The sequence below is a fragment of the Peromyscus leucopus genome, chromosome 13 (assembly GCF_004664715.2).
Source record: "Peromyscus leucopus breed LL Stock chromosome 13, UCI_PerLeu_2.1, whole genome shotgun sequence".
Taxonomy (NCBI): domain Eukaryota; kingdom Metazoa; phylum Chordata; class Mammalia; order Rodentia; family Cricetidae; genus Peromyscus; species Peromyscus leucopus.
Window position 1 is genome coordinate 61,898,078 of NC_051074.1, and position 21,229 is coordinate 61,919,306.

General features: G+C 45.2%; 1 protein-coding gene and 1 long non-coding RNA gene across 2 annotated transcripts in view; one reads left to right on the forward strand and one right to left on the reverse strand.

Annotated features, from left to right (window-relative positions):
• Positions 1 to 13,026, reverse strand: part of LOC119088923 — a 29,131-nt gene extending 16,105 nt beyond the window's left edge. Inside the window, exons 1-3 of the long non-coding RNA XR_005092683.1 lie at positions 12,477 to 13,026; positions 9,879 to 10,057; positions 7,360 to 7,498 (exon numbers count right to left, since the gene is read on the reverse strand). This is a non-coding gene — a long non-coding RNA (uncharacterized LOC119088923). The remainder of the gene's footprint in view (positions 1 to 7,359; positions 7,499 to 9,878; positions 10,058 to 12,476) is intronic.
• Cavin2 (caveolae associated protein 2) lies at positions 2,705 to 16,529 on the forward strand. Its single transcript, XM_028886542.2, has 2 exons — positions 2,705 to 4,001; positions 14,181 to 16,529. The coding sequence occupies exons 1-2, from the start codon at positions 3,519 to 3,521 to the stop codon at positions 14,943 to 14,945; spliced, it is 1,248 nt and encodes a 415-aa protein (XP_028742375.1). The 5' UTR covers positions 2,705 to 3,518; the 3' UTR covers positions 14,946 to 16,529.
• The last annotated feature ends 4,700 nt before the right edge of the window (positions 16,530 to 21,229 follow it).

The window sequence follows — 21,229 nt, forward strand, 5'->3', positions numbered from 1 at the left end:
TGTCGCCACAGGACTAACTTCTTCAAGCTCCCGCTGCCACAGCCAGAGCCGTCCATCCCAACTCCATGACGGACTGTGAGCCCAAATCAGCCTTTCCTTTCTTCAGCCTGTGCAGTATGCAGACCTTCCATCTCCCTGGCTGCCTGGTTTCCCCACCATGAAAGCACTTTTAAGAGGGGAAAGCATGTGCCGCTCATCCATCTTTGCACCCCAAAGTCGAGCACTTACTTCCCTTCCAATAAGTGTTTTCCACCATGAGCTCCCCTCCTACATTTGAGTGCTGCACCGATCTTCTTACCCACCTCTCACATGTTCAAAAACGGCCAAGAGACTCTTATGGCTCATGACATTATAAGTCTACATACTACCTAATTTGTAAAGAATTGCATAAAATGTAGCAGACTTACGTTGTTTAAATTCTTTGAGAACTGACTGCTTTACTTCACTGATTTCTCTCGGACAGACACAGGACTTGGTTTGAGGCAACACAAGAGAGAGGCTTGGATACTCAGAGTTAAATTCTAACTTACCATTTGTACTACACACACACACACACATTCTGTCTTTTTGTTTTTTAAAGGACAGAAAGTTTTCCCTCAGATAGCTTCTTCTAATTCACACAAATGACCAAAGCCTTCAGTTTTATGTGCAACAGCATTTTCAGAGAATGCATTTGCACCATGGCAGATCATGTCCAAAGATGGTGAGAGCAATCTCTCCTGTGACACTCATCCTTTGCTGGAAAGTATTGCTGCTTGTCTCGTAAACTGGTTCAGCTTCTGTCCTCTGAATCTGAGCTGGGTTTGCGGCCTGCCTGGGCCTCAGAACATTGTGGACATGCCAAGTGCAGAGTTCCATGTGCTGCCCTTAAACTGCCTTCAGCTTTTGCTTTTAATCTCTTGTAACTCTAAGGCACCACCGAAAGAAGTTTGGTTTTCCTGCTAGAGAGATCAGAGTTTCTAGAACCTCAACAGTTGAAAGAGAGAAGTCTTGGTGTTATAGTCAGCCCAGCAGTGACACCAGCTATGTATAAGGTCGCGCCATCTTGCATTCCTCAAACTGCAAACTCAAACAAGCAAGGCAAAGTGATTGCACCAGTTGAGCCAAAGAGCTGTGAGTCAGGGATATTGTTACTATAAACCGCTGAATCTTAGGCTGCTTTGTTACAGAGCCAGGCTGTTGGTGTGTCATTTGTGTTATTTAATATTAACTTAGAACATAAATAAGTGCAGGACAGGCATGACAGTTCACGCCTGTAACCCTGGCACTAGGAAGCCTAAGTCAGATGGGTTGCTTTGAGTGTTAGATCAGCCTGGGCTACAGAGTGAAACCCACCTCAACCGAACAAACAATCCGCATACCAACCTTCTTGTTTACAAGGAGCCCTGTGCTTTTTCCCACTTCACGCCCACCCTCTAACTCATCTAGCTGATTATACAATATCCAACAATGCAATGCAAAATGTGTGTGAATCAATGCAAAATCAGAGTGAAGTGATTATAATGTGAAATTGCAAATCTTTCAAAATAGGAAATCATGAAATTGATGAAGGTAATGTCGGAGGAGCCCTTGAGTCGTGGACAGTTCCTACGACAGAGGAGACCCCGCAACTGTAATGGTTAACACTCGGGAGAAGAAATCCAGATGAATGACAGCATGCTAAGAGCTTCAGAGGAACGATTTGAATGTCACGATTTAAGAGAGGCCCTTGGAAAAATGATGAAGCGCTCCAATATTTTTGAAATTATGACGCTCTATGATTTGCCCACAAAAGTCAAATGTAAAAGGACATGGTATCATGATACCATATAATTTTGTTAGAAAATTTAGCTTTTGAAAATCAACACCAGATTCATTTTTTTGTTTAAATATTTAACACATCTTTGTCGGACTTAAATGTACTAAATGTAAGGGTTGTTTTTTTTTTTTTAAAGAAATTTTCTTAATTTCTTAAAAGGCAAAATTCCAATCAAATCTTTTTCTGGCATTTTGAAATCTCTGTTCCCAAAGGCTTCCCTTTAAGTGGGCCGAGGGAGTTACCAACTATCTGAGGAAACTGGGGGCCTCTATAATGTCTTTAATGCATCTTTCTCATGAGCAGGCAGGTACTCATTGAGGGCATCTTCCTGGCACATGCTCTGTGAATACTCCCTGCATATGGCATGCAGCCAAGGATAAGGGAACCAATGAACATGCCACCATGAGAGCTATTATTTCATTGGTTTACGTGGAGATGTTGCCATTAAGAAAGGCACCGTCCCATGATCGGTCCCTGACCCAGTATGAGCTGACATTTGTTCTTGAAATCCTTCATGCGGCTCTGTCACAAACTTCCTCCCAAAAGCACCTGCACGGTCTAGATTCATTTAAGACCAGCTCAAGCATGTAAAGTCGTCTGAGGAAATAAGCCCCACATCCCAAAGGCCCAGCTAAGGAGGGCCACATGTGAGAACAGGTGTGCCACTTCACGGAGCAGGAATCTGGAAATGTCAAGCGTTTAGAACCACTCCAACTCAACCTGGCCCGCCCGCCGCCGTCACACTTCTGGGCTGTGTCAATAAACGCCTCGCAAGGATGGGAATTGAGAAATTCTCGGCATGAATTCAGAATTAGTGGAGACAGATCAGCACTTTCTCTTTTTTCTCTTTTCATCTTTTAAAAAAGTTTTTTTTGAAAAAAAGTATCTGTGATTCTAAGAAAGCATTCATTCAAAAGGTTTCCATCCTTATGTAACAGTTCACAGCGTGCAACGCCTCTTGTCTTAACATCCCTGAAGTCTAAGCTCTTTCATGTTGGATTGCGTCCTCTCTTGCAGGAGTAGGACGCACCAGGCACCAGGCTGTTTCCCTTGTCATTATCAGAGTAAATTCCATTCCTTTGCAAATGAGAAACGGAACACCACAAACTTGGCCCGCACAGACCCCTTCAACTCGACCCCTCCCAGAAGGGCACTCTGTGTCCTGCAACCTATCAGCCAGCTCTGCCTGCCGCAGGAGCAAACAATACTTTCGGTTACAATAACTTGTATCCAGGAAAAAAAAAAAAAAACTAAACAGGCGGTCCGTAACATAGCAGCCCCAGGAAAGTTTACCAGCTTTAGCCAATCAGAGGCTGGGGAACTCAGCCAAGTTAACATGTTTCTCTCCGCCTCTAAATGAACTCATGATTGAAATATGGCATTGAACTTGTTTTAAAAAGGGAAGGGGGGAAAAAAGGCCAATGCAGTAAAGAGCTCGGGCTTGTGGGGAACGTGGTTAGGAAGTGTGCTTGTCGCTGAACCGGAGTGGGTCCTGTAACCTTTGCCTCCCACTGGGCGGAGTAGGGCCTTTAAGAGCAGCTGGAATGCAGTTCCCCTGATCAGCCTAGCCAGTTATTCCCTGTCCGAACCTCTGCTAGCCCTAGAGAACAGAGCTCGGTTCAGACCAACGGGCCTCCTGCGCTGTTCACCGCAGCCCACTTCTTGCCTGAGCAAGAAACTTCCAGCAGCAGCGGGGAAGCAGGTTCCCATCTGTCCAGCCATGGGAGAGGACGCCGCACAAGCGGAGAAGTTTCAGCACCCACATGCTGACATGCTCCAGGAGAAGCCATCCAGCCCCAGCCCGATGCCTTCCTCCACACCGAGCCCCAGCCTGAACCTGGGGTCCACCGACGAGGCCATCCGGGACAACTCGCAGGTGAATGCGGTCACCGTACACACACTCCTGGATAAGCTAGTCAACATGCTGGACACCGTGCGGGAGAACCAGCACAACATGGAACAGCGACAGATCCACCTGGAGGGCTCGGTGAAGGGCATCCAGAACGACCTCACCAAGCTCTCCAAGTACCAGGCCTCCACCAGCAACACGGTGAACAAGCTGCTGGAGAAATCCCGCAAGGTCAGCGCTCACACGCGCGCCGTCCGGGAGCGCCTGGAGAAGCAGTGTGTACAGGTGAAGAGGTTGGAGAACAACCACGCCCAGCTCCTCCGACGCAACCACTTCAAAGTGCTCATCTTCCAGGTTAGTGCTCCCAGGGGACCCCTCCCCATACGAGATCTCTGTCCTCCAGGCTTTCACGGCCATCTTTCCATCTGTCTGGCCCGTCAAGCATCACACACACACAAAGTATTGTCCCTCCAGCTGCCTGCTCCAGGCAACTGTGGAATTGTGCCCATAGGGGCTGGCATCTCCCCGTCCTTCGGGCAATGCCTGCGGGGCTGGCAGGCTGGGGACATTTGTCAGGGAACACCTAGATGCACTTGGTAAAGGGTGGGAGGCTGAGCAGGTGCATGTACCCACTGTAGACAAATTCATTTGTCTGTTTTCATTGGGAATTTGGGCTGTGGCTGCAGCTGTTAGCTGGACAGGGCAAATTAATTCCGTGGCTGTTTATTAACTCTTAGTGGAAGTGAAGTAACGATATGAAGGATTTGTTTTCTTTTGTTCTAACCAAGACTGCACACACATGACCTTTAAACTATCCCTTTTCCCAAAGGATCCTGGTGTTTTGGAAACTAACAAAACGGAAAGTTAAACTAGCCTTGTTCTTTAAGACATCTTTTGTCAAAACAGTCTCCAGTTCCTTTCTAGCAAATGATGCCATAAAAGTGTGAAGCAAAGTGTAACTCCTTACAAACACACTAGCTATGCCCCTCGATGCTCAGAAGAATATAAACCCTAAAGTGAAATAAAAGAAGTGTTATCAGTGGTAGTCACAAAGACCAGCCTTCAATATCTTCTCCTTCAAATGGCTGCCCTATCATAAAAAGGCTACTTAATTTTTTTAATGCATCAATGATGCAATTAATGTAGCAAAGGCTATTTGGGGACAGGAAGATTGCGTGGGTCTGTTGTTCGGCCAAGTGGTGGGCATCTGTGAATCCAAGGGCTGCCCTGCCTAATGCTGGAAGCCCTTCCATGGGTGGCACCGAGCCAACCCAGACCCCAGGAAGCATTGCCATCCTGCCTTGGGGCTGTCTCCTTGTGACCATGTGAATAGGAGAAAATTTCAAAGCCATGGAGGGGAGAGGCCATAACCAACAGATTGTGAAAGCACACAGGGAGAGCCTTTATCTCCCAAGAGACATTTAGAAACTGGGATCTAAACCAAAGGAGCCTTCTCTTGCCTAATGAATCTGCTCTGTCAAGTCAGAGTCCGAGCCTGCCTATCACCATAGAAGGGAAGGCTGGTCTGGATGTCTTGTGTCCCTCCCCAAATTACACTTGAGTGTTGGGAGGTTCAGGCTACCGAGGCTCCTGTACCTCACAGGCTTTCCCAGTCAGGAAACTTCAGGCTTTTAATGCAGATGCAATAGCTTTTCAGGAAGCAGTTGAACTGGAAAGAGATGTGGTCAGCCATCTGAGATTCTACCTTTATTAGCCTAAGAGATCCTAGAAGCCTTAACTCTCAAGACATTCCTAAAATAATGATTTCAAAAAAAAAAAAAAAAAAAGGAACATGTGCAGGCCTGTCGAAAGAAACTTCCCTCCCCTCAGTATGAATCAGGGATAGTACCTCTCGTCATTCATTAAGGAGGGGAGGAAAGTATTTCTCTAGTAAAGGAAAAGGATGTTAAGGATTCGTTTTTTGTTTTGATATGAATGTTCTACCCGTATGGGAAGGAGGGATGGGGGAGATGAATGATTATGCATTCAAGAGTACTGTGGCTCTGGCGGTGGGGGACTTAAAGGCATGTGCTGTTAATGAGAACCCCACAAAAACCACCGGTTTTATTGCGGTGGATGGACAGGTGTGGCACTGCACCTGAAATGGTGAGAATTCTTCACATGGAGAGGAAATGAGACAGGAGCACTCAAGACCAAAACGGAAGCTAAGGGAGTCCGAAGGAAAGTGTGCAGACTGTGCGGGGGCCGTGAACAAGCACCCCAACACATATGTAAAGAGTGCTTTAGAAGGCGGGGAACTTCGGGCAAGTGACTAGACCTTCCTCTCCCCTAAGTCAAGGGGATTGGAATCCCAGCTCTGAAGGCACAAGATGGTCGGTTGGAAAACCGAATGTAACTGTGGTTGTCTTCAGTGTTTTGTCTTTCTAAAAGCAGAGGTTTTAATAAGGTACCAATTATGCTAATGGGTAAAACAATAGATTTGATTAAAGTGGAGTCCAGGATAGTGGGTGGGAAGACAAAGTGTCACACAGACGCTGGCCTGCCTCCTACTTTGATCGTTTGCCAACTGTGTTGATTGTGGACACATTTGCTAGCTGGAAGCCTCTGTTTCCCCTTGTCAACACAGAAGATATTAGTAAGAACGAGACACAGTTGAGCTCCTTAATAAACCCAGCGTACACTGCTAAGCACTGCTCTCTACTCTTGTGCCTGTCCCCGAGTTACAGACGACAATGCCGAGTTTGTCTGAAGTCGTTTAGCCCGCAGGTGAGGAATAAAGGAAATAACATCTTTAAAATGGCTCCTACAGACTGGCATGGTGTACGTGCTCACTGAGCAGAAGCTATTGCCTGTGTGGCCTGAAATGCAGGGCTGAGACAGGAAGCTCCACTTCCACTGGGTTAGAAATACCGTTCTCGAGCCAAAACTGACCCCACCCTTCCTTCTGAGGACCTTGAAATGGCTTTGCTTATCCCTTTCTAGTTGAGACTCACTAGTGTATACACACGTGTGCAAAACTGCTCTGTGTCTGCCATCATTTCAGAATCAGTGTTGTATCATAACCCATGAAAGCAAAGGACTCTACCCAAAATACCTACTCTAAGTAGACCGTTCTAATACGGTGGTGGAAAGGAACTATCTCAGACCTGTAGAGAATGTGGATCTCAAATATGATACTGGTAACACTTTGTGCCTTGAAAAATTTTGGCTCTTTCAGTACACTTGAAGCCTATGATGCGATTCTCCTCACTAAACTATCACTTTTCTGGTTTAGGGCAAAAAGTATTTGAAAATAAGAGGAGTGTTTTAAAAGAAAAATCTGTCCCTTGACTTGGGCATATTTGGGAACTGTAATGTTCATCTGCATTTGTGAAGATAGAGCTATGTAGATCTGAGGAGATCTACAGTTTGTGAGATGCTGTCACATCATCCCAAAACTACCTCTGAGTGTGTGTATCTGCTTGCATGTGTGTGTGAGTGTGTGTATCTGCATCGTGTGACTTATATGTGAATATATCTGTGTTTGAGAGTGTGTGAGTATGTGTGTATGTGTGTGTGTGTGTGTGTGTGAGTGTGGTGTGTGTGTGTATCTGCTTGTATATATGTGTTTGTGTGTGGGGTGTGTATGTGTGTATCTGTGTGTGAGTATATGTGAGTATATCTGTGTTTGAGTGAGAGAGAGAGAGAGAGAGAGAGAGAGAGAGAGAGAGAGAGAGAGAAGGATAATTTGTAAGATACTTATACTTTTGACCTTTTAATTCCTGTCTTTGTTTTAAATCTACTTAAAACATGCCACTTACTTATTGAAGTTTTGCTGTGCTGCACATTGCTATTGTAGTTAATAAGCATCCAGTTCCTCAGTGAATACTTCCAATTACAGCCATCAGGATCTGAAAACCAGAGAAACAACAATTGCCCCCTTGAACACTGAGAGAAATTTGGAAATCCCAGTTAAATTCAGAAAATTTTCTTTTTAATTTTTTTCTGCAAAAGTTTAATGTAATATTTGAATTTAAAATAGTGAGACATAAACCAGCATAAATAAAATAAGACTTACAGGCACTGATGACCAAAATACTAATGCTAAGGAAATACTAAGCTTACCCTTTTCCCTGGAAGCATGCCTATCTTTTCATAACAGCAGAAGTTGTAGAACTAAGAGGAAATGTTCTCTGCCGGTGTAAGAGGCTTCAGGAACTGCACAGTAACTGAGGGTGAGGTGACTCTTACATCCTCGGAAGGTTCTAGTAATGGTTATTTGAAAAGGCAGCCTGGGAATAATTTCAAAATCAGGAAACAAAATGAGAGTGCACATGGACAGCTTGCACTTTCATCCACATGGAGTTGTGAAATTGGATTAAAAAGGCGGAGAAAGGGTACATATTTGCAGCAGATACATTCTGAAAAATTGAGTCTGTAAATGTGCTTTAGACATTCATCTTGTGGTTCCTCCAATGATATCGGAATTTTAGGAGTATACTAATAATAAAATCTCCCTATGATTTTTTTAAATCAATTAGTTTAAAAGAGGATTTTATCCAAAATCATTGCTCTAAAAGCTGTTCAATTAGTATGGACTGGAAAGAAATGGGAATCTGGGTAATCAAAGATGCCTTTATATGAAAACACTCCACGTTTGTATCACAGGTCAATGTTCCTTTAACAGAATATTGGTTTTGCTGTGTTACTTTTCCAGTGCCCTTTTAGTTTATGAGATAAAAAAATATTATTTCTTATTGTTATTATTTACACTTAGTAAATGTCAACATTGCCTCAAGCACTAGAAGTAAATGACTGATTATAGTTAGTATTTCTTTGGGGAAAAAATTACATTCATATAAATAGATAGATGATAGAAACATAGATAGATACATATATACATACACATACATGGGTGTGTGTGTGTGTGTGTGTGTGTGTGTGTGTGTACGCACTAGCCTCTGTGTCAGAGGCAGCCCCCTCTAGCCTTCCCACTTTTGAAATGTTCTTCAATGGGGTTCAGGTCCTGTACTTTTTGTTCCTGTGTGAAATTAAATACATTCAGTGTGAATGGGTTTACCATGATACTGTTCCTGTGAATGGTTACTTCTTTTTGTGGTATGTAGATTAAAAATCACATAATCAAATATGTTTGATCTGGAAACCCCTTAATAACCATTTAGTTTAACATTATTTTCTATGAAAGAAACTTAGGGTCTGAGAAACAAAATGACTGCCAAGGTCTCATTTCATTGATAAGAGAAATTATAGAATTGTGAAACAGGTAAATATAAAAACCATAACCTCACTGTGATAAAGTTCATGTTTATGAGTTTTACTCGATCAGCTTTTAAATAATTCAGTGTCTGGTTTTTGTTTTGTTTTTATGTTTTTTTATGTGCAACAAAGAATACCTAACCAATGTGATCTTTTAAAAAAAATTGAACCCTTGATAACACTGAAAATAATGAGACTTTTAAATCCTCCAGAATGTGAAAGACTGCCCAGGGATTATAACTAATGCATTTTATTCCTATGACTTGCTGATTCCACCGGCAGCCGCCCTGGGGGTACAGTTCTAATCAATGGCTTTATCCACTTGGCAATCTATACCTCAGAAACACAAATTGGAGAAAACCATCAATGTGTAAAGGAGACCTATAAATCAGAATGTCAGGTGTATGTAGTTTCATTTTAATAACTAGTATTTGGAGATTATTGGGTAAAGTATTCCACGGACACAAAGTTATGTTCTTCACATCCCAGCGGGATGCCACCCTGCCCCTCTTATTTTTATCTAACAACAGGAATGAGAAGGGGATGGCAGGAGAGTGAACAGCTGGCCTCTCTCTCTCCTCTCTGGGGGGTTTAATGGACTGAAAGTTGATTTCCTTTCCTAATGCTGGTCACGGAGTCTTTTGTTCTTAAGTTTGCATGTCTATATATGTGCAGAGAAGATGTGTGTCATCAGCTTCAAACCAAGAAGTGTCCAGCAGGCTGGAGGTTGCTCTGCATGGATATTTACATGCACTCCGGGGACTGTTGGTTCACGAGAATCAATGTAACAGCAAACAGGCTGAAACTCAAGGAGAAAACGCTACTCCTCGGGAGTTTGTTCCATGCCTTTCTCCCATATGCTACAAGCATATCCATCATATATGTTTGAAGTGTACTGTTTAGTGCTCCCTTCCTTTGAAAACCTCCTAGGGGTCCTTTTTAAAGGTCAGAACCAGGAACACCTGCATCCGTGGAGGCTGAGGACCTTTTTGAAAACAGAGGACAAATAACCACCTGCTCCTAGGGGGCTTCTCCTAGGTAGAGCTGCCCAAGGAAATAATCCGCAGGGATTCTCTGTGCCATTTCAGGGAGTTATCCCAGGTAGACAAATCAGCAGCTAGCTTCAGTCAGCAGCAGCAGAACTAGGGTGTATACTCAAGCCTTACTCTTAGAACAGCTGTCGGTCTGGGGATCTGTAAGAGAAAGCAGGTCACAAACATCACAACTGAAGGGTGGTCACAGAAGTGCCGCCTCACTGGCAGACCTAGTGTGTTTCACGGAGGTGTGCAAAAGGACCACACACTAGACCACAGGCACTGATGAGAGATCCTAGTCACACTGAATTCCCACCCCGGGAGCAGCCGAACACCACGCTCGCTCTGCAGGCTTTGTGTAAGGTAGTGACTTTGAAGGAAGGGAACTGGTGTTTTTCTGATTCTAAACAAGCGCTTTGGAAAAAGAATGAGAGCTGTGTGCTCAGGAATTCACAGACTTCTGTGCGAAACGAAGAGTTGCCTTCCAAGAAGATGCCAAAAGAACCCACCAAATGCAGAACCCTGTCCAGGAGACAGAACATAAAATATTGCCTGGATAATTGAAGCGACGTCTGAGACACAACAGCTGGCCAAGAAGACGTTGCTCAGTAGTTTCCAGTCCCATAAAGACACATCCGACTCACTCTGGATTATCTCTGCTCCTGCTGAGTTAATTCCATAATTGGCAACAAAGAGCTCACGTGTAAATTTCCCTGTAAAATTTCACATTTCACAAGAGTTCAGCTGGGTTTCCACCTTCCCTCAGCACCCCTGCCCCACCCCCACGTCGGACTATCTATCACAGATATTCCAATTCACCTTCTAATACGCTCTCCTCAGAGCTATCCTTGAAAGATTCACGGTAAGAGGGACAAGAGAGCCATAGGACTCGACCGTAGCTCTGCTTTGGTGATAATAAAATTTTCATTTAAGGAAAACGGAAATTTATTTTAATTCTACCTTTTGTTAAAATTGAAGAACAGAAAGTTACCCCATCTGCAACTTTTGATTGCCCTGGGAGATTATGGTACAGACAATGTACCTTAAGGCTTAGTTTCTGCAGTTTCCTGCCTGGATTCCTTCTCTCCTCACTAAGGACTTTTAATAACATTTCACTGAGCTCTTGGTTTTTATCCTTCCCTGCAAGCAACAACTGCCAAGCCTCCTCAACCCTCTTAATCAAACCCCAGGAGAAATTCTGCTTCAGGACTGAACATCAGAGCCCCAACTACTTCTGCAATATTCATCCATCCGCTGGAAACAAACCCCTTCTTTCCGAGGGAGACGGCGGCTCCCCTCAGGCCTTGGCGTCCCTAGTTTCCACAGTGTTACCAGCAGTCAGCAAACTTCCCTCTAGACACAGAACTGAGCAGGCCGTTCTCTCCCGGCCCTCCAGCCTGCCCCACATAGAGCCTGCTACACCTCAGGCACCTTCCTGATCTTCTTAGGAGGCCGTCTTTCCCAAGGGGCTCATCCAGGAAGCAGTTGCTAAACTTTACATGCAGTGAGCCAGTGGTGAAGAAGAGACAAAAATCCTTCTAGGAAGCACGTGCCGGCAAGTCACAGCCCACTTCAGCTTGGAGCCTGGCATGCTGTTCTCTTCAAAAGTCCACGCCCAAAAGGACACCCGGGAACTAGGCACTGTCAATAGCTCTTCGGTTATGGGTCGAGGCCTGGGTGATCCTCTACACCATCTATGCTGAAATTTGGAGTAGGCTTATCTTTTGCAGGTCTTGTGCAGGGAGCCCCAACGGCTGTGGGTTCATGAGTGTGATACTTGTGTCACATACTGCTGTGGATATCGCTCTGTATAAATAAAATGCTGATTGGCCAGTAGCCAGGCAGGAAGTATAGGTGGGACAAGCAGAGAAGAGAATTCTGGGAAGTGGAAGGCTGAGGCAGGGAGACGCTGCCAGCTTCCACCATGAAAAGCAAGATGTAAGGGACCGGTAAGCCACGAGCCACATGGGTTAATTTAAGATAGAAGAACAGTTAGCAAGAAGCCTGTCAGGGCCTTACAGTTTGTAAGCAATATAAGTCTCTGTGTATTTACTTGGTTGGGTCTGAGTGGCTGTGGGACTAGAAGGTAAGAGAGATTTGTCCTGGCCATGGGCCAGGCAGGACCAGGAAAACTCCAGCTACAACGTACAGAAGACAGACGTTCACACCACTTCTCCCTCTCCTCCGATCCTTACTTCCTTTCCATCCCCCTGCCTCGCTGTTCCCTGAGCCTCCATGACAGGAGGAAGGTTGATAGAGATACGCATTTAGGGACAAGCACTCAGCCTCTTATCCTCAGCACTGTGACCAGCTGTCTGTCTTTCTATCAACAGCTGCCCACTGCACAGAAAAACTTCTCCCACCAAGGCCCAGAACGGCCCTGGTCTATGATTACAAGCATCAGTATTAAAAAGCTACTTTGACGTCGTAACCATTTAGCAAAATAACAATAGCAGAATATATCCTAGGGACCACGACCTCCCCAGCCATGAGCCTCAACCAGGGTTACAGTGCCAGACATAAAATCCCTTCCTATGAAGCAGGCCTCAATCCAACCAATCAGAAAGCAGTTAGTTACCACTATTGTGCAGTGGCCATGCCTTGTCCGGCAGGTTGGCTTTGTGGGATGCAGGGTGTAGGGCTGGTGTGTTTTCTCTCTCACAGCGGCCTTAGCAACACCTCCCTTCACTGTGAAAGTTAGTAGTCGTCGGGGAAGACAAACAGAATTTAAGTCCACAGACAGCCGTTAGTTTCCCATCCTCCAAGTGTGCTGGGCCGGCTGGGATGCAATCAGGTCACCTGGAGACTCCGGGTGCCGCATAGGTGGAGAGGCGTCTGGACCCGTGCCCTGCTTACGTTCTCACAGAACCCCCCAGTGGCCCTGAGAGTGCATTTTGAAAGCTGCTAATCTAGGTCAAATCCTCTGGTTCATATTTGGAAGGAACAGGAACCCAGGGAGATTAAGCTGTTTGCTGAAGCTCCACACCATTTAGCAGAGCAGCGAAGACGCTCGGGCCTCCTGCCACGGCTCTCCATCTTGTGCTGCTGTTTTCCGTGAAGGCACGAGAGCACCGTGATAATGGATTCCTGAGTCACCGTGAGCACGAGAAAACACTTAAAACTCAGAGGTGCTCCTGTGCTGTGTGGCCTGAATCTGTCTGTATTCAGATCTCTCCCTCAGCAAACTTTGCTCCTTGGGAACGGATTGTCTGTCTCTACCGTTCCCTGAGACCCTTGCCTATGTGAGGCCGCACTTGCCTATGTGAGGGGCTCCCTGAAGGGGGTAGGTGCCCCAGCTTCGATTGCCACAAAACACATCCTGACCCACGTGGCTTTGTAAGCAGGCACCGGGAAGGCTAATCCTCACTTACGTCACTCAATACGTGTGTGTGTGTGTGTGTGTGTGTGTGTGTGTGTGTGTGTGTGCATGTACATGTGTATGTATGTGTATATATGTATGTGTGTATGTATGAGTGCATGTACGTGTGTATATGTATGTATGCACATGTATGTGTATGTATGTGTGTGTATAAGTGCATTACATGTCTATGTATGTGTATATATGTATGTGTGTGTATGTGTCTGTACGAGTGCATATGTATGTGTGTGTGTTTATGTATGTGTGTATGTGTGTATGAGTGCATGTACATATGTGTGTATGTGTGTATCTGTATTGTGTATATGTATGTGTGCACATGTATGTGTGTATGTATGTGTGTGTGTATGAGTGCATGTACATATGTGTGTGTGAGAGAGAGCATGTGTGCATGTGTTGATACTGGTCAATCCAACCATCCCCTCCAATGCCCAGGGGAGGAGGAGGGACCTAATCGAGGCTTCTGCACTGTTTTTCACTTAAGGACTCCTCAGTGCTCTCCTCTGCCTCGGTTTCTGTGTTCCAGCCTGAACTTTGGGCGTGTTTGTAGTGGGACGGCGGCAGCTGTGGCCCCGACCAGAAGGAAGGGAGGGAGGAGAGGAGGCCTCTGGGTTCACAGGGCTGTCGCTGACTTCGCTTTCTCTATCGTCAGGGCGCTTCCCTCTGCCCGTCCCCGATAGAGCCTTTGCCAGCTACCCTATGGCAGCCCGGCTGGCAGGCCCTGGCCCCACCGGGCCCACGGGCAATGACGGGGCCCAGACCCCAGTGAATGCTTCCCATTCCAGAAAAACACATTTGCTTCTGTCATTCCCACGGCCCAGAATGCACACCCCAGTTACAGCAGTTCGGCAGTGACTGTTTGCACCCGATGCCCTTGTCATAAACCCACGCTGCCCTTCTTTTCAGGAGGAAAGTGAGATCCCTGCCAGCGTGTTTGTGAAGGAGCCGGTTCCTGGCCCAGCCGAAGGCAAGGAGGAGCTCGCGGACGAGAACAAGTCCCTGGAGGACACGCTGCACAACGTGGACCTCTCCTCCGAGGACGAGTTGCCCTGCGACGAGGAAGCCCTGGAAGACAGCGCGGAGGAGAAGGCCGAGGAAAGCAGGGCGGAGAAAATAAAGAGGTCCAGCCTGAGGAAAGTGGATAGCCTCAAGAAAGCCTTCTCTCGCCATAACATCGAGAAAAAGATGAACAAGCTGGGGACGAAGATCGTATCCGTGGAGAGGAGAGAGAAGATCAAGAAATCGCTGACACCCAACCACCAGAAGGCGTCTTCAGGGAAAAGCTCCCCCTTCAAGGTTTCTCCGCTCTCCTTCGGTAGGAAGAAAGTCCGGGAGGGAGAAAGCTCTGCGGAAAACGAGATCAAGTCGGAAGACCGTGAGGAGGGCTCCCTCACTGAGGGCCTTTCCGAAGCATCCCTCCCCGGCGGCCTGGCGGAGGGCAGTGCAGAAGATGCTGAGAAGCCAGCCTTGAAAGGGAGCAGCTCCGGGGGCGGCCTGGGCAGCAACGCCGACCTGACCATCGCGGAAGACGAAGAAGAGGAGTCGGTGAGCCTGCAGCAGGCGCAGCAGGTGCGCTATGAGAGCGGCTACGGGGTCAGCTCCGAGGAGATGGAAGCATCCGGGGAGAAACCGGTCCAGCCGGCGGTGCTGCACGTGGACCAGACTGCCTGAGTGCGCAGCCAGAGCCCTGGTCCAGCTGCAGAACCCAGCGCTGGCTCAGGGGCATCGGTCGGCATCCCCGAAACCACCTCTGCACCTGTCCATCTCTGCCTGCTCCGCCCGCTGTGACTGTCCAGGCTGTCATGACCGGTCGTACAGGACCCTCAGATATACATGGGATCAAGGAAGCAAACCGCCAGGGATTCCACTTTTAATTGGCTCTTAGGTTCTGTTTCTGCAGAATTTCTCCAAGATTGGAAGGAGAAAGAAACGGAGCAGTTAAAAAAAAAAATCACCAATCTATTTGGCTTAGTCAGAAAAACCAAAGGATATTTAAGATATTCAGTAGTCATGAAATGTGATTTGTGTTTGGTCCTTCTATCATCTTACTGAATAGTGTCGCAGTCGTGTAGCGAATTCTTACCGTATTCTATGAATGGTTACTCTTCAAATATGTGATATAGAATACACACTAGTCTGTAAGCTGAGGATATAACTCTGTATTTAAAATATATACATATATATTTACAAAAGATAGAGCAAAATGCTCAGCTGGTTATTCTCTTATAGAACCCATTGTTTATTACAAGTGGGGGGGGATTGAAAGGCTGTGTATGATGGTCAGGTAAGGGCAGTGGGGGCGATTAAGCTAGAAAACTAGAGTGAAGCGATTGGAAAATGAGAGAAACAGAAAACAAAGAATGCCGAAAAGAATGATGAGAAAGAGAAAACCAAAAAAAAAGACGTGCTTAGAAAGCAAAGTATTGACATTTTAAATCTGTTTTGCTCTTTAAATAACAGTACTAAAGAAGCTCATATATCTTGCAAAAATGTGTCTTATCTTCCCAATAGTTTCATAGTCTAGCATGAAATAATATAACCAGATATTCTGGTATAAAAGTTGTGGTTCTTCTTGCTAAGTAAATGGCAGTACACACCCTTCTGTGAAGAAGTTAAAAAAGATATTGTCTCTTTAACACTGGAATAACGTAAGGCTATAATAAGTAACATGTACTGTTTTATGGGAAGACCGGTCACACAATTCTTTAATATCTTTCCATTTTGAAGTGACCTTTCCACTCCAAATATGCTATAGGTTTATAAGGTATTCAAACCTGCATGTTTAGGAAGATAAAATTCCAGTTTTCCTTTTTTTATACATAATGGTAATGTCATTCCAGGTAATATTTTATTTATACATTAATTTCACAGGATATTGATGTGTTTCAGCTTCTAAAAGCACACTAGTATTTTATGTCATGTGTATGTTCATTCTGTCTAACACACTAAAAGTTTGCTTTATCTGTTTTTCATTACAAAATGCCAATGTTTTGCTAAGTTACAGTGTAAAGCTGGGAGACCCGGGGCTTGAATCCTCTCCTTTGAATGTGCAGAACCACAAGTGATCTGACAAGCAGAGGTGACTCCAAGCAGCAGCCACAGCTGTTCTCTGATGTCAAGAGAAGGGATGGGGTAAATACAGTGTGTTGATGGTGTCACCTTTCCAGCTGCTGCAATAATGTAACCCCAATACTGAATTGTTGGACTAACAATGCCTGTGTGAAATAAGATTAAATAAACCAAAAATAAAAAGTATATGACAATGTCAGTTTGTTATAGGCAGAAGGAATTGCTTTCAAAATGTTTTCTGAATGGGACGGCCATGTTGATCATTCTGGTCCTATTTCCCTATTAACTCCGCTTTCCTTCTTTCCCCCTTGATCTCATTTAGAAATCCAACACTCATCCCTCAAGTTTAACTTACTTGACACCACCTTGCCAGCTCTAGAGCATCTGAATGTATTGCAGCAGCTTGATTAACTTGATAGTTCCATCTGCATTGGCTGGTGCTGCACTGGGTCTTATAACACCTTCAGTAGTCCTGCACCCCTGGGTCTGCTGAGCTGTTCGTTCCGTTTGTGGACTCACACACGCTCTCTTCCTCCGCAGTGCCATAGACGATATAGACTCCTTTACATGGCACCGGAGGCAGGCTTGTTCCACCTGCTGTGGAGCGGCTGTCACTTAATGTGGCTGGTGAGTTGGGGGATCCATGGGTCCATGAAACATTCCTCCCTCCCGTTGCAGACATACTTTATTTATTCCTATACGCTAGATGCTTGTCAGTGGAAACTGCATGCAAACATCTTCAGTTTTACTGACAATCACATTTATTCAATGTTCCACAGTCGAAGCTTTAAAATCCCAAGCAATAAAACAGAGAATTAGGCCAGATAATTGTTGGGAAATACAGACCATAGGGATTAGAGCAAGCAGCATCTGCAGCGATGGAACCTATTCGTTGGGCATGATTGTTGAATTGTTTGCACACTGGTGAGGCTGTGAAGTCCCCAAATTAGATGTGTCTTCTTCCCACCCATCCAATAAAACATCTCTGACTCTATGTGCCTGGAGCTCAGGAACTCGGTTAGTGTTCCCTAAGCATCAGTTACACATTAATAAGGACTGAGATCTGCATCTTAGAAACGGAATTCAGTAGTAAGATTCCTGTATTATATGGATCACAAATCTCACAAAAACGAGTAAAAAAAAATGTTATTTTTCTACAAGATTTATTTCTTTTAAATTTATGGCTAGTTGGACAGGAATCCTTTCCTCTGACTTAGGAATCCAGTTTTTAGATTAATTACCAGTTCCTTTTATATGTGAAAGTAAAAGCAGAATGATGATTAAAAAAAAAAAACTAGTTCTGCACAAATGCACTCTTTTTCAGCATTAATTTTCCACTGAAAACCTCTGTTCCAGCAGTGCCCGTCCACAGTGAAGTTTGGCCTTCCTACGCCTCTGCCCACTGTAAGAAAACTAGAGCTCCTCGTAGCCAAGCTGCCAGTGTTAAGTAAAGGTTATAATGAAAGTCATTTCCTACATTAAGACACTAATGCCTGAGCCCAGTTAATTCCTGCTCGAAAGTTTGTTTACTGCCCTACAGCCCAAAGCTAAGTGATTTTATATTGGAGATTGGGAGTATGAGGAATGGAGGTGCGGGCAGCAATCATTATTAACAGTTCCATAGCAACCACAAGTCCTTCCCTAAAACCCAGACTCCAGCACTGCGAAACACGCTGTCGATGAAATTGGCATGGCGACCTTTGTGGGCTGGTTGATCCAGGTGTCCAGATAAAGGATTCTGCAGCCAGCAACTCATTCCTAAAGGGAGCAGGCAGAAAACTCACACTCTTAAAGGTGCTTTATACTTTAACCATTGCATTGTCTTGCAGTATTTGAAGCCCTAAAATTATTTTTAACTCTGCACACAGACTGCCCAATTAAGAAGTCACACCTCTAGCAACCAGCTTGATGTCCATATATTTATATACTTTACACTGTAAAAATCAATTTGTTAAATATTTATAGAGCAAAGCAACCTTTACTCTCTTCCATTTGCTGGGATTCTTAAGCGCTTTGCAAAGAATACACAAGAATGAAGGGAAAGACCTGTATTTTTTTTTTTTATAGTTTCCTTGACTTCAGGTTGAGCACCCCAATGTCCAGCAGTTCTATGTACCTAGCACAAGCATGATGTCACGTACTCAGAACGCTGCTGGGAGAGCACTGGTTTTCTTCCATTTTAGTAGAGTAAGAACTTGAGGTGTTGCTATTAATTTATTCCACGTGGTAAGGTAACGAGGAGGGACTTCAGACATTTTTAAACATTCAATGCGTTTTCACTTAAATACAGAGATACCGGGTCTCTCTGACCTGTGGAGCACAGTCCAAGATACTCCGTTTTTGTGGGTATCAAAATCCAATGTTATTGCCGGGCGGTGGTGGCACATGCCTTTAATCCCAGCACTCGGGAGGCAGAGGCAGGAGGATCTCTGTGAGTTCAAGGCCAGCCTGGTCTACAGAGCGAGATCCAGGAAAAGGCGCAAAGCTACACAGAGAAACCCTGTCTCAAAAAAACCAAAAAAAAAAAAAAAACCAAAAAACAAAAACAAAAACAAACAAAATCCAATGTAATAAAATGGCATAGTACCTGCATATAACCTATGTAGTCCCCTACACACTTTGAATTCCCTCTAGATTGCTACTACCTGATAGATCACACACACACACACACACATCCCACACATTTCTAAATTGCTTTATTTATCTTTATTTATGTGTGTGGGTGTGCCTGTGTTTGTTGATGGCACCACATGTCTGCAGGTGCCTGGGAAGGCCAAAGGGCGGTGGGTCCCCTGGAACTGGAGTTACAGGTGGTTGTGAGAAAAGCCCTGATGTGGATGCTGGGAACTGAGCCTGGACCCTCTGCAAGAGTAGCAAGCACCCTTAACTGCTAAACCCGTTTCTCCAGCCCTGACAATGCACACATTTCACACATTAATTGTCATAGCAAATTGTCTAGAAAGACAAGAAAAAAGGTTTACACATTTTAATACTTAGGCGTCTGTTTGTTTTTCTACGGTTATTTTTGATCTGTGGCTGGACCCACTGATGCAGAACTATGGATACAGACACCGACTGCTTTTTGTTTGAGGGCTGCAGTCATATGACTTGCCCAAGTTAACATACCTTGGAAATAGTTCCAGTGGTCAACCCCAATCTGAAATCCATTCTACTAGACAGACTCCTCGCTATGGCGTAAGTGTGCTTGTTATGAATTGCTTTCTAAGCGCTCAAGGTCTACCTATTCACTTCATTTTATCATTTCTACAGGATCACAGACAGCTGCACTTCAAAAATGATCCTCATGATTGTCATTTCAGTGCTTTAAATACACACACACACACACACACACACACACACACACACACACTGCTGATGGATTTTGGAAACTAATTTTTTTAATAGGTCCTTGTTGTCATCCATTATTGGGGCTGCAGGACTCACTTTGGGGCAAGCTGTTGACTGAGATAGATCCTGCAAGTTGCTCACTCAAAGATGAGTTCTGTCTCAAACTCTGTGTGTCATGGGAGTCATATTCCTCTGTCATTCCTGAGAAACGGCTACGATCTGCTCAGATACCTTCTCTCATAGGCTGACACAGAGAGCAGAATTAGCTCAGGGTAGGAAGGAGGCGGAGTTTGGAGGGCAGGTGGACCATGATGCACAGGGCAGGAAGGGGGAGTTTGGAGAGCAGGTGGACTATGATGCACAGGGCAGGAAGGGGGAGTTTGGAGGGCAGGTGGACCATGATGCACAGGGCAGGAAGGGGGAGTTTGGAGGGCAGGTGGACCATGATGCACAGGGCAGGAAGGAGGAGTTTGGAAGGCAGGTGGACCATGGTAGCATGCAGCCCTTTCAGTGAACATATTTGCTACAGTATTGTGAAGCTTTCTTCTCAGGAAATACAGGGGGCTGGGTCAAAGAAGATGCTTGAACCCCCTTCTCTATGGGCAAAGACATCAAAGGAAGCCCTCTGGGCCAGTGCCCACTTATCAAGTCCCTCCAAAGGCTTTGGCAGTGCTCACCAACTTAACCGTCAGAAGGGCTCAGACGGACCCGAAATGGCTTAAACAAGAGGCGGCAGTTGTGGCAGAGCTGTTCCAGGGAGGCTCTCTGATGAGGCAAGCTTACAGCTCACCTGCCTGCAGGCATGCCTTTTCCTAATCCCCACAAAGGGCAAGCATGTTCTAGATGCCACAAAGGCTATGCAACTCCAGTTGCCATATGGAAAACCAGGCCAGTGGTGCCAATATTTAGACTTCGCCTTGAAAGAGCCAAAATTCCAATTTCTTTGTGATGGGGAAAAATCTCTTGGCTTTTAGTTTCTGGCAAGTAGCTCAACTCGTTTTTTAAGCAGTTGTGCACTGTACAAGCCAAATATCAATATTTGTTGGCTGGATGTGGTCCAGGCACAGACCATCAGTTTTTGACTCCTGATCTCTGGAGATGAGGGCTCTGGGATTTTTCTTGCCTTCCAGAAGACTGTAAACTCCAGAATAGAATGCTAGCAAGAGCATCAGATTTGCCTAAAGAGCACAGAAACCTTCCTAGGGAACAAAAAGTGCAAAACGCTCCTGCCAGAGCCTCTAAGAACATTCCCTCTCCCTGTGGCTGCTTTCTAGATGTATCAGAAGATTACCGTTCATGACATGAACTTGGTGGGAGACGGGAGCAGAAGCCAACTGCCGGGGCAGGGGGAGGTGGTTACATGTTCATTAGTGGGAAGGCATCATCCCTTGCCATTTGCCTGTGTGAGTTACCTGCAGCATGCCCAGACACTGGATGAGTGGACTCAGTTCACTAAACATGCAAACTTTCTCTCCTATTTGTACCTCAGCTGAAAAACCTCTGCTTTGGTCACTAACTTGGAGACCTTATAGATGAGG